General features: G+C 44.6%; 1 protein-coding gene across 4 annotated transcripts in view; it reads right to left on the bottom strand.

Annotated features, from left to right (window-relative positions):
* Positions 1-14,206, bottom strand: part of llgl2 (LLGL scribble cell polarity complex component 2) — a 144,400-nt gene that overhangs the window by 1,178 nt on the left and 129,016 nt on the right. For 3 of the 4 annotated variants that reach the window (XM_078570640.1, XM_078570639.1, XM_078570641.1), the window contains 6 exons: positions 12,982-13,246; positions 6,403-6,562; positions 5,447-5,499; positions 4,330-4,377; positions 4,100-4,157; positions 3,522-3,598 (listed from right to left, as the gene is read on the bottom strand). In XM_078570640.1, the coding sequence (XP_078426766.1) occupies positions 3,522-3,598; positions 4,100-4,157; positions 4,330-4,377; positions 5,447-5,499; positions 6,403-6,562; positions 12,982-13,246 (661 nt within the window). The remainder of the gene's footprint in view (positions 1-3,521; positions 3,599-4,099; positions 4,158-4,329; positions 4,378-5,446; positions 5,500-6,402; positions 6,563-12,981; positions 13,247-14,206) is intronic. The other variant, XM_078570642.1, reaches the window with a different exon arrangement.

The raw sequence follows: 14,206 nt of genomic DNA, 5'->3' as shown, positions 1-14,206 counted from the left end.
GGCAGGGTCAAGGATGTCACGGAATGGCTGCAGGGTATTCTGAAAGGGGAGGGTGAACAGCCAGAGGTCATGGTCCATGTTAGGACCAATGACATAGGAAGAAAGAGAAAAGAGGTCCTGCAAGCAGAATTTAAGGAGTTAGATAGGAAATTGAAAAGCAGGACTTCATAGGCAGTAGTCACTGGAATACTCCCAGCACCCTACAGTAGTGAGCATAGGAACAGAAGGATAGAGCAGATAAATGCGTGGCTGGAGAGATGGTGCAGGAAGGAGGGCTTTAGATTCCTGGGGCATTGGGATCATATCTGGGGGAGGTGGGACCTGTACAAGTTGGACAGGTTACATCTGAACAGGAACGGGACCAACATTCTTGCGGGGAGGTTTGTTAATGCTGTTGGGGTGGGTTTAAACTAAATTGGCAGGGGTTTGGGGTCCTGAAAAGTAGTTCAGAGGGGAGAGAAGCTGAGATGGAATTAGAAGTTAAAACACTAGTAAGTGAGTCTGGAAGGCAGAGGCAACATAGGCTAGATAAGGAAGAAGTGAGTTTAGCAAGGCTAAATGGAATATATTTTGATGCAAGGAGCCTGCGGAATAAGACACATGGGAGTATGATATCATAGGTATGACCAAGACTTGGCTAAAAGGGCAGGATTGGCAGTTCAACATTCCTGATTATAGGGTATTCAGACAAGATAGAGAGGGGAATAGAAGAGGAAGGGGGTTCACAATATTGATCATGGAATCAATTAGCAGTGAGGAGGGATGATATCTTGGAAGGATCATCAAATAAAGCCATATGGGTGGAAGTAAAAAACACAAAAGGGGCAAACACGCTGTTAGGTGTGTACTATAGGCCCCCAAACAGTCAGGGAGAGGTAGGAGATCAAATATGTAATCAAATTTCAGAGAAGTGTAAGAATAATAGTGCAGTATAGTAGGGCATTTTAACTACCCAAATATTTACTGGGATAGTTTTAGTGTGCAAGGTAGGAGGGAGCAAAATTCTTAAGTTGCATCCAGGAGAACTTTTTTAGCCAGTATGTAGAAAGCCCAACAATGAGGGGGCAGTTCTGGACCTAATATTCGGAAATGAGACCGGGCAGGTGGAAGGCGTATCAGTATCAGGGGAGCATTTTGGAGATGGTGACCATAACTCAGTTAGATTTAGGATAGTTGGGCTAAAGGATAAGGTTGGGCCAGGAATAAAAGTTCTAAACTGGGAAAAGGCTAATTTTACTAAGATGAGATATGGTTTGGCCCAAGTGGACAGTGGGCTGGGAGCAGCCACTTGCAGATAAAACTGTGTCAGAGCAACAGGAGGCATTCAAGGAGGAAATAGTGAGACTACAGGGCAAATATGTTCCCATAAAGACAAAGCGGGAGACCAAGTCTGGAGAACCCTGGATGTCAAGGGACATAAAAGTTAGGATTGAGAAAAAAAGGGAAGCTTATGGCAGATACTGAGGGCTCAATACGAAAGAGTCCCTGGAGGAGTATAAAAAGTGCAGAGGGGAACTTAAAGGAAATTTGGAAAGCTAAGAGTGCATGAGAAAGCATTGGTAGGTAGAATAAAGGAAAACCCAATGGGTTTTTAAAAATAAAAAAAGAGCAAGAGAATAACTAGGGAAAGAGTCGGGCCAATTAGGGACCATAGAGGTAATGTGTGTGTGGACCCGGAAGAGGTGGGTACAGTCCTCGATGAATACTTTGCGTCGGTCTTCACAATGGAAAAGGACGACGCAGATATAGACATTGGGTGGGGACCTCCTGTGAAATATTAGAGGAAATTAACATAGAGAGAGAGGAGGTACTAGCGGGTTTAGCGGCCTTAAAAGTGGATAAATCCACAGGCCCGGATGAGATGTATCCCAGGCTGTTGAGGGAGGCAAGGGAAGAGATATCAGGGGCCCTGGTAGTAATTTTCAACAGGTGAGGTGCCAGAGACTTGCTAACGTTGTCCCATTGTTAAAAAAGGGAGGAAATTACAGGCCAGTCAGTCTAACGTCAGTGATGGGGAAGTTATTAGAAAGAATTCTGAGGGACAGAATATATCTGCACTTGGACAGACACAGATTAATCAGGGATAGTCAGCATGGATTTGTTAAGGGAAGGTCGTGTTGACAAATTTCATTGAATTTTTTGAGGTGATGACCAGGTGTGTTGATGAGGTTAATGCATTTGATGTGGTCGACATGGATTTTAGCAAGGCTTTTGATAAGGTCCCTCATGGCAGACTAGTCAAGAAAGTAAGAGCCCATGGAATCCAAAGCAAAGTGGATCCAAAATTGGCTGAGAGGCAGGAAGCAGAGGGTAATGGTAAAGGGATGTTTCTGTGACTGGACGTCTATTTCCAGTGGGGTTCCACAGGGCTTGCTGCTGGGGCCCTTGCTTTTTATGGTGTACATAAATGATTTGGACTTAAATGTAGGGGGTATGATCAAGAAGATCGCAGATGACACGAAAATTGGTAGGGTGGTAAATAGTGAGGAGGATAGCTGTAAACTGCAGGAGGATATCAATGGACCGGTCAGTGGATAGAGCAGTGGCAAATGGAATTTAACCTAGAAAAGTGTGAAGCAACGCACTTGGGGAGGGCTAACAAGACAAGGGATTACACTATGAATGGTAGGACCCTGGAAAGTACTGAAGATCAGAGGGACCTTGGTGTGCATATCCACAGATCCCTGAAGGTAGCAGGGCAGGTCAATAAGGTGGTTAAGAAGGTATATGGGATACTTGTATTCTATATCTCGGCTAGTAAAGGCAAGAGCAGGGAGGTTATGCTGGAACTGTATAAAACGCTGGTTAGGCCACAATTGGAGTACTGCGTGCGGTTCTGGTCAGCACATTATAGGAAGGATGTGATTGCACTGGAGAGGGTGCAGAGGAGAGTTACCAGGATGCTGCCTGGGCTGGAGGGTCTGAGCTATGAGGAAATATTGGATAGGCTGGGGTTGTTTTCCTTGGAGCAGCAAAGGTTGAGAGGAGACCTGATAGAGGTGTACAACATTATGAGGGGCATAGTTAGGGTGGATAGGACGGCACTTTTTCCATTAGTAGAGGGGTCAATAACCAGGGGGCATAGATTTAAGGCATGAAGTAGAAAGCTAAGAGGGAAGTTGAGGAGAATATTTTTCACCCAGAGTGTGGTGGGAGTCTAGAACTCACTGCCTGAAAGGGTGGTCGAGTCAGAAACTCTCGTAACATTTAAGAAGTATTTAGATATTCACTTGTGTTTCCATAGCCTCCAGGGCTATGGGCCAAGTGCTGGAAAATAGGATTAGTGTAGTCAAATCTTTGTTGACTGGCACAGACGCGATGGGCCAAATGGCCTCCTTCTGTGCTGTAAACGTCTATGAGTCTATGAGATAGTTATTCCGTTAGTCACAACTTTCCCAGAAGGTGAGTTAATGCTAGGTCCTAAAGGTCTTGGACAACTGTTTAACTCTTGAGATAACATTTTATTTCTCTATAATCATCAAATGGTGTCCCCCAAGACATGATTTTCTAACTGTACCCACCTCCATTAATCATCCTTTGCCTCTGAGGCTGTACCCCAGCCACATTCTTCGAGTTCCTATCCAGGTGCCCAAAACTCCTGCAACAGAAAGTCACATCTCTCCATACTGAGTATCAAACTCCATCGGGTTACCCAAAAGTATGAAAACTCACCATAAGCCCATCCCTGTATATAAACTGCACCGGAAATCTGCAAATGTCACAGGCCCTAGTTACACCATCTCCCACCCCAGACCTCTCCAATACCACTCTCCTTCCTCTGCTGCCAGTGCTGCACTTCCAGCCTCTTCTCTCAAGCCTCCTCCTCTCCCCACCTCTCTTCCTCCCCTCAGCACCCTCCTCTCTCACCCCCACCCTCTTGTACTCCCTCTGATCCCATTGTTCCCCTCTCCTCCCCCAACCCTTGTCCTCCCTCACCTCTGCCTCCCCCACCCAATCCCTCATCCTCTGCCCCCCACCCAATCCCTCATCCTCTCCCCCCACCCAATCCCTCATCCTCCCCCCACCACCCAATCCCTCATCCTCCCCCCCCACCCAATCCTTCATCCCCCCTCAATGCTCTCCCAGCAACAATACCTACAATCTGTCAGTCACAGCCGATTCAGACTCGAGTGTGCTCTGAATCTCCAGTAAAACTCCTGAAAAACAGACAGACAATTGTGCAGTTAGAACACAATCAAACTCACACACTAACCCCCACCACTGGGGCATGCCCCTCCCCACTCCAGAGGCATGTAACACCCACAGACAGATAGATGTAGGCCAGAAACACCTGAAGAGAAATATTTTGGAAAACCTCTGACTACTTACTCTCATCATTAAGCAGTGCATGTTCCATGATCTCCACCGCTTTCCTTCCTGGTGGAAGAAATCGTAGATCAATTTGAGACCTCACTGACTACTGGGTCTATCATCTAATATTTTATATCATATATTTAATGGTATGGAGGTCTTGTGGCGTAATGGTACCATCCCTACCTCTGGGTCAGAAACTCTGGGTTCAAATCCCGCTTCAGGACCAGATGCCACAGAAGGTGTGTTCATAATGTGGCCAAGCTTGTTGATTATTAGCCTGTAAATCCTTCCAATACACCTAATGGAAGGTGGTTAAGATTGGGAATGTTTCCTGGTCAGTCATACTGCAGAAGGCAGTGCTAAAAAATTAAGTTGCTCCTCCCTCCTGACGATTTGTTTTAAGGATGGGATTTCTCAGAAACTAAACCAAATAATTCCTGCTCTCAGTATTGCACAGTATTTTAGGGAATTACCAAAGTCAGCGACAGTTAGCAGGAGTTACTGTGGCCTGTCCCAGACATTTACAAGTCAGTTCTTCCTTCAATGAGAATGAGCCTGAATGAGGTACCCAAGTTTACAAACTTTACAGAAATCACAATACCATGCAATGTGTGGCTTCAAGTGGCACTTGATGCCTGTAATAGACACCCGGAGTCTAAAACAAGAGTTTATAGGACAGAATCAGCACAATCTTTGCAATGGGTCAGGCATGGCTTTCAGCGAATGTCCCACCAGCCAAACCCATGCAATGCCTCAATTTCCTGATCTGCGCTGAGCAGTAATGGGTGTTGAAATGGATACTACAATTAGTGAAGGAAGGGAAAAAGATCAGGTCAGATCATTATCCAGAGAGAGTCAGAGACTGAGCACATTTGAGAGTGAGCTTGTGCAAAAATGCCAGAAAAAGTGAGCAAGACAGACAGAATGAGAGTGAGAAATAGTGAAGTCAGGATTGCAGTGTGTGTGTTGCAGCCTAATGCTAATGGGGATATCAGGAAGGAATTCTCCCCTTGCATCTGCACTGTGTTTACAGACACGTTCTCACTCAAGCATAGCTGGCTCTTTGTTCTCTGTCCAGATCCCACTGATAACAATATTCTCAGAATAGGGTGAATTTATCAGACTGACTTACCATCATCCTCGCTCCTGCTCAATCCAGGCATCTGCTGCGAATGCACCACTTCCCTGTGAATGAACAGTAATCAACATTCTCTTAAAGGATGATTGTGTCTCCAAATAAAATATTACTGACAGATTCAACAGGAATGGCTTGGAACTCACTAAATACATCAGTGCATGGAAAGGAGTTACTTGGCTGCACGTAATACAAGTCCCTAGTACAATTCAAACACAATAAGGTGTAGACTGAAAACAGAAAGAACTTAACGTTTAAACATTATTTAAACACCTTTCGTGTCTTCAGCAAATCCCACAGAACTTCAGAGGCAACTCTGAATGATCAATGCAGTAGCTTATTAGGAGTGTTACTTTCTGTCCAGGTCAGACTTTCGTGCTTTAAAAGTATTTAGTATTTACTCCCAGGGAGGAGTAAAGGGTCAAAGCCCTGCTTGCAGCATGGCAATGGCTTTAGATGACGCAAACATTCACACTGACTCAACTACTGACAACAGTGACTGCAGTGAATCACCAAGACTAGACATCTCAAGTCAGCAGACAGCGAATAGCACCATTACAACCTCAAGTCGAGAACCAAGGCACCCTCCATTGGAGGAATGACCTCTACACATCACCAAACAGACACACACTCCTGGAGATTGAGCCTGAAGTCCAAGGAACACATGAATAGGTGGTAGCTATTTAGCCTCTTGAGTCTGTTCTGCCATTCAATGAGATCATGGCTGCCTTTATATCCCTTGGAACCTTTTGGTTAACAGAAATCGATTAATCTCAAATTCAACATTTACAACCGATCTAGCATCAATTGCTGTTTTCAGTCCTCCGCTGGAGGCAGGAACATCGCTGAATGTCAGGACCAGTGGGATTAAACAAATGAGAAAGTCACTATGACTTTCAGTTCCTGACTCACCCCGCTGGAGTGAGCGACTGGGCTGAGTAGGTCAAACTTACATGGAATTGGCTTTTATGACAGCTCCATCTTGCACTGCTCTCCGTTGGGAAGTCCTAATTCCAACTCCCTCATCAATGTCAATGACGCATCGCGGTTCCACCACCCACTTCGATGAAACTGAGAACCTCTCAAACTCCGAGGGAGAAATGAGGTAAAAACCTGAAATTGCAGAAACAGATATTGCAGAATTAGCCACTGATGTTCCAGTTGACATGAACATCCTCCAGACACTTGCAGGCAATCCAGATAGAACCTGGAGCAAGTGTCTGAAGACAAAAGCACTGAAATTGTGAGAGATAATGTTAGGAACTAGAAATAGTTTTAAGTAATTTACATTTGTATTGATGGGTGTTAGGAATAAGCTATAACTTTAAGTTTAAGCTTTAGCTTTAAGTTAGAGTTTAATTTATACGTTTTATTTGTGAGTTAAAAGGGTGAAATCTGGGTCTAGTTTCATTTAGAGTTTTTCTCTGGGAGAATATCACCTGCAAGTCTGTGGGTTTGTTTGTATACCTGCATTTTAATGAGGTTTTATGACCCTTGAAGTGGTTTAGGGAAGTTAAAACAAAGTAGGGAACGCTCTGCTGTTGCCTAGCAACAGGGGCCAGAAAAACAAACAGAAAAGCAGTTTGAGTTTAGTTGGTAGGATCATTCCACAGAAACTACCAGAGCAGGCAGGGAGGGAGCTGCAGGGAACAGGTCCCAAAAGAGAAGCAGAAAGTCCCAGAAACCAATGAATGGGGACAAAAGAAAGCCCCAGGAAGACAGTTAAGTCAAGGAACAAGAACAGGAATAGGGAACAGGTCCTGTTTAGTGGAAGTGAGAGCAATGAACAGAGGGAAGGCTTTGAATTAAAGAGAGAAAGCTGCAGGAAGCAGGCTTAAGGCAAAGTAGGCTTGCAAGCAGCCAGAAGATCCAAGGATCCAGACAAAAGTTGGTGACTCTGTACTATGGGCACATGAAGCAGTGGTGTTCTGTTGGCATGGCTGAGTATCTGAGAGAGAGTGTGTGGAAGATGGGGCTTGAATGCACGTGGCAATCCAGGGCACAGGAACATAGGAAGGAGGGTTCAAAACCCTTGAGGTGGGTCCTTGTGGAAGGCACCAGAGAGAAAGTATCGTTTGGGAGAAGATTCCAAAGTGAGTTCTTCGAGAGTGGAGTTTGGAAACCCTCGTGTGAAAGATGGAGTTCAGTGAGACCAGTTGGCTCACGGTGTGACAAGTGCCTGGAGCTGATGAAAGATCCATAGCATCTGTTTGAGGTGGCATCTGTCATGTGGTGTGTCCGACCACAGGTCGCCAATTGGTTTACATGGACTGTATACTTACTGTGAATATTAGAGTATAAGATAGCTTTTGTAACTTGTGTTATCCTTACAAATCTGTACATATCTGTAAAAGGTATAGTTGTGGGCGAAGGAGTATTGTAATATAATTCGTCTTTTCTTGTTTAATAAATGTTTTATTCTTTTGTTAAAAGATCATCAACTGACTCCTGTGACTTTGTTCAGTAGCCACCCTCCATATATCTGAATAAAAAATAAAAGTTAGGATCTATCAAGATGGGTTCCACCCTGGGATCCAACTTGTCAAGTAGTAACATCAGCTGGGATCAGATCAATAAGGAATCAGGTAATTATAGAACTTTTTATGCTCTATAGTGAAATGTAAATGCTTCTTGGCCACTTTAAATGGCTGGAATTAGACATCAAAGGGGTAGAAATATTAGTTTTCCCTTTGTTTACCTTTATTACCATCAAGACTGTTAGCGATGCTTTGTATAAAATCACCAAAGTGACTTCAGCATTTCAGCATTCAATGCAGTTTTATTTGATTCTTTCATGGGATGTGAGCATCGCTGGATAGGCCAGCATTTATTGCCCATTCTATTGCTCTTGAGGTGGTGGTGGTGAGCTACCTTTTTGAACTGCTGCAGTCCGTGTGGTGTAGGTACACCCACTGTGCTGTTAGGGAGGGAGTTCCAGGAGTATGACCCAATGACAGTTAAGGGACAGTGATATAATGCCAAGTCAGGATGGTGTGGCTTGGAGGGAACTTCCAGGTGGCGGTGTTCCCATGCATCTGCTGCCCTTGTCCTTCTAGATGGTAGAGGTCGCAGGTTTGGAAGGTGCTGTAGAAGGAGCCTTGGTGAGTTGCTGTAGTGCATTTTGTAAATGGTACACACTGCTGCCACTATGCTAGAGGGAGTGGATGTTTAAGGTGGTGGCTGGAATGCTAGTCAAGCAGGCTGCTTTGTCCTGGATGGTGTCCAGCTTCTTGAGTGTTGTTGGAACCACACTTATCCAGGCGAGTGGATAGTATTCCATCACACATGGACTGCCACAGTTTAAGAAGGCAGCTCACCATTGCCTTCTCAAGGGCAATAAATGCTGGCCTAGCCAGCAATTCTCACATTCCATAAATGAATAAAATAAGCTCCTGACTTGTGCCTTTTAGATGGTGGATAGGCTTTGGGGAGACAGGTGGTGAATTATTGTCTACAGAATTCCCAGCCTCTGACCTGCTCTTGTAGCCACAGTATTTATATGGCTGATCCAGTTCAGTTTCTGGACAATGGTAACCCCCAGGATGTTGATAGTGGAGGATTCAGCAATGGTAATGCCATTGAGTGTCAAGGGGAGATGGTTGGATTCTCTCTTGTTGGAGATGGTCATTGCCTGGCACTTATGAGCCCAAGCCTGAATGCTGTCCAGGTCTTGCTGCTTATAGTCATGGACTGCTTCAGTATCTGAGTCTACATGAGTGGTGCTGAACATTGTGCAAATACCAGCAAACATCCCGACTTCTGACCTTATGATGGAAGGAAGGTCATTGATAAAGCAGCTGAAGATAGTTGGGCCTAGGGCACTACCTTGAGGAACTCCTGCAGTGATGTCCTGGAACTGAGATGATTGACCTCCAACAACCACAACCACCTTCCTTTATGCTAGGTATGACCAGTGGAGAGCTTTCCCCCTGATTCCCAATAACTCCAGTTTTGCTAGGGCTCCTTGATGCTATACTTGGTCAAAGGCTACCTTGATGTCAAGGGCAGTCACTCTCACTTCAGGTCTTTTGTCCATGTTTGGACCAAGGCTGTAATGAGGTCAGGGGCTGAGTGAGTCTGATGGAACCCAAACTGAGCGTCACTTAGCAGGTTATTGCTAAGTAAGTGCCGTTTGATGGCATTGTTGACTACCCCTTCTATCACATTGCAGATGATAGAGTGTAGACTGATAGGGTGGTAATTGGCCAGGTTGGATTTGTCCTGCTTTTTGTGGACAGGACATACCTGGGCAATTTTCCACATTGCCAGGTAGATGCCAGCGTTGTAGCTGTACTGGAACAGCTTGGGTAAGGGTGCAGCTAGTTCTGGAGCACAAGTCTGCAGTACTATTGCTGGAATGTTGTCAGGGCCCATAACCTTTGCAGTATCTCGTGCCTTCAGCTGTTTCTTCACCTCACAGAGTGAATCAAATTGGCTGAAGACTGACACCTATGATGGTGGGGATGTCAGGAAGAGACTGAGATGGATCATCTGCTTCAGCCTGGTCTCTTGCACTGATGTTCTGGGCTCCCCCATCACTGAGGATGGGGATATTTGTGCAGCCTCCTCCTCCAGTTAGTTGTTTAATTATCTACCACCATTCATGACTGGGTGTGGTAGGACTGCAGAGCTTAGATCTGATCCATTGGTTGTTAATTGCTTAGCTTTGTCCATCACATGCTGCTTCCACTGTTTGGCATGTGAGTAGTCCTGTGCTGTAGCTTCACCAGGTTGACACCTCATTTTTAGGCACGCCTGGTGCTGCTCCTGCACACCCTCCTGCACTCTTCATTGAACCAGGCTTCATTGAACCAGTAATGGTGGAGTAGGGGATATGCAGTTACAGATTGTGGTTGTATACAATTCTGCTGCTGCTGCTGATGGCTCACGGTGCCTGATGGATGCCCAGTTTTTGAGTTGTTAGATATGTTTGAAAGTTGGTGCATATAATACAGGACGTGGTCCAAACTAACAACAGAACATGACATTGCTTCGCTTTGCATGTACATAATTCAGCAAAGGACTACAGTTTACAAAGCACTGCCATTTTCCAAAGTGACACCATTCAAACTCACCACCACCTTCTCAAAGGAAGAAGATGCGACCCAAGGCAAGGTGAGAGGGGAGGTAACTGGTACACTAGAAGAATTTACAATTGAGAAGGAGGAGGTGTTAAAAAGGCTATCTTAACATAAAATAGATGATACCAGGACCAGATGAGATGTATCCATGGGTACTGATGGAACTGAGAGTGGAAATTGCAGAGGCACTAGTGATAATGTTCCAGTCTTCTTTAGACACAGGGAAGGTGCCAGGGGACTGGGGAATTGCGAATGTTACCCCCTTGTTCAAAAAGGGATGCAAGGACAAAGCTGGCAACTACAGATCAGTCAGTTTGACTTCAGTGGTAGGGAAACTTCTGGAAACTATAGTTTGGGACAAAATGAATAATCACTTAGACAAGTGCAGGATAATTAAGGAAAGCCAGCATGGATTCATTAAGGGAAAATCATGTTTAACTAACTTGCTGGAGTTTTCTGAAGAGGTAACAAAGAAGGTTGATAAGGGCAATGCTGTTGATGTGGTGTATAAGGATTTTCAAAAGGTATTTGATACAGTGTCATGCAACAGACTTGTGAGCAAAATTCTATCTCATGGAATAAAAGGGAAAGTAGACACATGGATAAGAAATTGGCTAAGTGACAGGAAACAGAGTAGTGATAAATGATTGATTTTCAGATTGGAAGAAGGTTTGTAATGGATTTCCCCAGGGGTCAGTATTGAGACCCTTGCTTTTCCTGATATATATTAATAACCTAGACTTGTGGCATTCAGGGCATGATTTCAAAATTTGCAGATGATACGAAGGTTGTCAACTGTGATGATAGTCTTGAACTTCAAAAGGACAGACATGCTGGTGGATTGGACAGACAAGTGGCAGATGAAGGTCAATGCAGAGAAGTGTGAGGTGATTCATTTTGGCAGGAAGAATATGGAGAGACAGTATAAAATAAAGGGAGAAACTCTAAAGGGAGGTGCAGGCACAGAGAGACCTCGGTGTACATGTACATAGATCATTGAAGATGCAGGGCATGTTGAGAGAGCAGTGAACAAAGCATATAGTATCTTAGGCTTTATTAAGAGGGGCATTGAGTGTAAGAGTAAGGGAGGTCATGTTGAACTTGTATAAGACACTAGTTAGACCTCATCTGGAGTACTGCATCCAGTTCTGGGCACCATACTTGAGGGAGGATGTGAAGGCATTGAAGAGAGTACAGAGGAGATTCACAAGAATGATTCCAGGGATAAAGAACTGTAGCTATGAGGATAGATTAGAGAGGTTGGGACTGTTTTCCTTGGAGAAAAGGTGGCTCAGAGGAGACTTGATAGAGGTGTTCAAAATCTTGAGGGGCATAGAGGGTGTAAATCGTGAGTAACTGTTACCACTCAAGAAAGCATCAAGAACTAGAGGGCAAAGATGATTCAAAATAATTAGCAAAAGGAATAAAAGTACTGAGAGGAAAAACTTTTTCACCCAGAGGGTGGTTGTAGTCTGGAACAAACTTCCTGAGGAGGTGGTGGAGGGAGGTTCGATCGAGGTATTTAAAAGGAAATTGGATTTCTATCTGAAAAGAAAGAATGTGCAGGGATAAGGCAGGAGAATGGTACTAGGTAGAATGCTGTTTCAGACAGCCAGTGCTGACTCGATGGGCCGAGTATGCACCGTAAGCATTCAGCGATTCTGAGCAATAAAGCAGCATAGCGATATTTGGGATGTTATTAAAGTTCTCCCAGATCAACATATAATAAATACATTAAAAACATATTTTCATATTTATTTGAAGTATTTTGTAAAAATGTTATTTTCTGTACTCATGTAGATTTCATCTAAATTCTCTATACTCCCTGGTGGCAACAGATTCCTTGAAGCCCCTCTCCCCCACCCACACACTGTAATTAGCGCATCACCCCAAGTCCCCTGTCTCTCTGGGGATGTGGCCTTTGCATCTCCTAATCATAGAAAGTCAGTCAGATTGGCGGTGGATTCAAAAGAGAGAAGCAGATTGACAGTCCTCCCTGGGCTAGATGGAGGGTGGAATTCTGCCAATGGGTGGGAATTTCTCATCGCTGGATGAAACCACAAGTGGGAGGAGGGGAGAGCCAGTTGGGCGGAGAATAGGAAACAGGGGGGAGGGAGAGCCATTAGGATTTGGGAGGATGCAGACCAAGAGTGTTCATTTTATGGATTATGATTTATTACATGATAGATTAGGAATTTCTTGTTTTAAAATAAAATTATTGCTCGGCAGATTTGTTATTACACAGGGTCCTGGTAATTCACTCTGCTTCCTTGAAGAACAAAACCTGCAGCCCTAGCTTGGCTGAAGTACTGCATTCTGATTGTATCAGAAAGCTGATATAAACTACTCACTTAGAAAAACCATTTTCCAATTAATGCAGGTTTTGCCAGTGGGCGGATTCCTCTCTCGTATGGTACAGGACAACACAAGCCAGCACCATGAAACCCTTACCTTGCCCAGACTTTGTGAAGACGCAAGATGCAATTCCACTGACGTCCTCTTTCCTGATGCATTCATACCGAACTTGAGCTCGAAGCACAGGGAGGGAAACGACCTGAATATCACCGAGGTTTGTCAGCACCAGAAGCCCATTCTCACTGTAATCCTCCACTCGACTACTGCTGAAACTGGCCACTGACACTTTCCGCACCCGGGACCCTTCCAGTGCCGTCAGCTTCAGTTTAGTTTTCGTGCTGACTTTTGGTAGTGTGAATATCTGTCAACAGAGAGGAGGATAATTAAAGCACTTCGCAGTTGAACCAGCCGCGACTGCTCAATGTACAGGGCAGGTTTGTGGGGTGGTTGAACAGTGGCAGAACGCAGAGCTTATGGCTAATGTCTAGAACTCTAGTTCAGCTGTCAAAGGATAATAAAGCATTTAATGAAGACAGTGCCAGAGCTGAGAAGTAGAGCAGTAGGACACAGGGAGTCCTGTGACTACAACAACTGCACCTTCTCAAAGGCCAGCTTGCGCAATATTGTGTACATAGCTAAAACAAAACAAGTGCTTTCCTGACTGGAAGGCTGTTTCTAGTGGGGTTCCACAGGGCTCTGTACTGGGTCTCTTGCTGTTTGTGGTATATATCAGGATTTAGACTTAAATGCAGGGGTTACGAATAAGAAGTTTGCAGATTATATGAAAGTTGCTGTGTGGTTGATAGTGAGAAAAAAGCTGTCAAACGCAGGAAAATATAAATGGACAGGTCAGGTGGGCAGAAAACTGACAAATGGAATCCAGAGAAGTGTGAGGTAATGCATTTGTGGAGGACAAACAAGGCAAGGAATACACAATAAGTGGTAGGATACTGAGAATTGTAGAGGAATAGCGGGACCCTGGAGTGCATGTTCACAGATCCCTAAAGGCAACAGGGCAGATAGTTAAGGTGGTCAAGCAGGCATAGGGGATACTTTCCTTTATTGACCGAGGCATAGGATAAGGGAAGAGAGGCTGTGCTACAACTGCATAGGGTACTGGATGGTATGGCATATCTTGAGCGTTGTTGGAGCTGCACTCATCCAGGCAGTTGGAAAGTATTCTATCACACTCCTGACTTGTGCCTTGTAGATGGTGAACAGGCTTTGGGGAGTCAGGAGGTGAGTTATTCGCCACAGAATTCCCAGCTTCTGACTTGCTCTTGGAGGCACAGTATTTCTATGGCTGATCCAGTTCAGTTTC

The sequence above is a fragment of the Cetorhinus maximus genome, chromosome 24 (genome assembly GCF_964194155.1).
Source record: "Cetorhinus maximus chromosome 24, sCetMax3.hap1.1, whole genome shotgun sequence".
Lineage (NCBI taxonomy): Eukaryota > Metazoa > Chordata > Chondrichthyes > Lamniformes > Cetorhinidae > Cetorhinus > Cetorhinus maximus.
The sequence above is the reverse complement of the archived record's forward strand: the minus strand, read 5'-3'. Positions and strand labels throughout refer to the sequence as shown.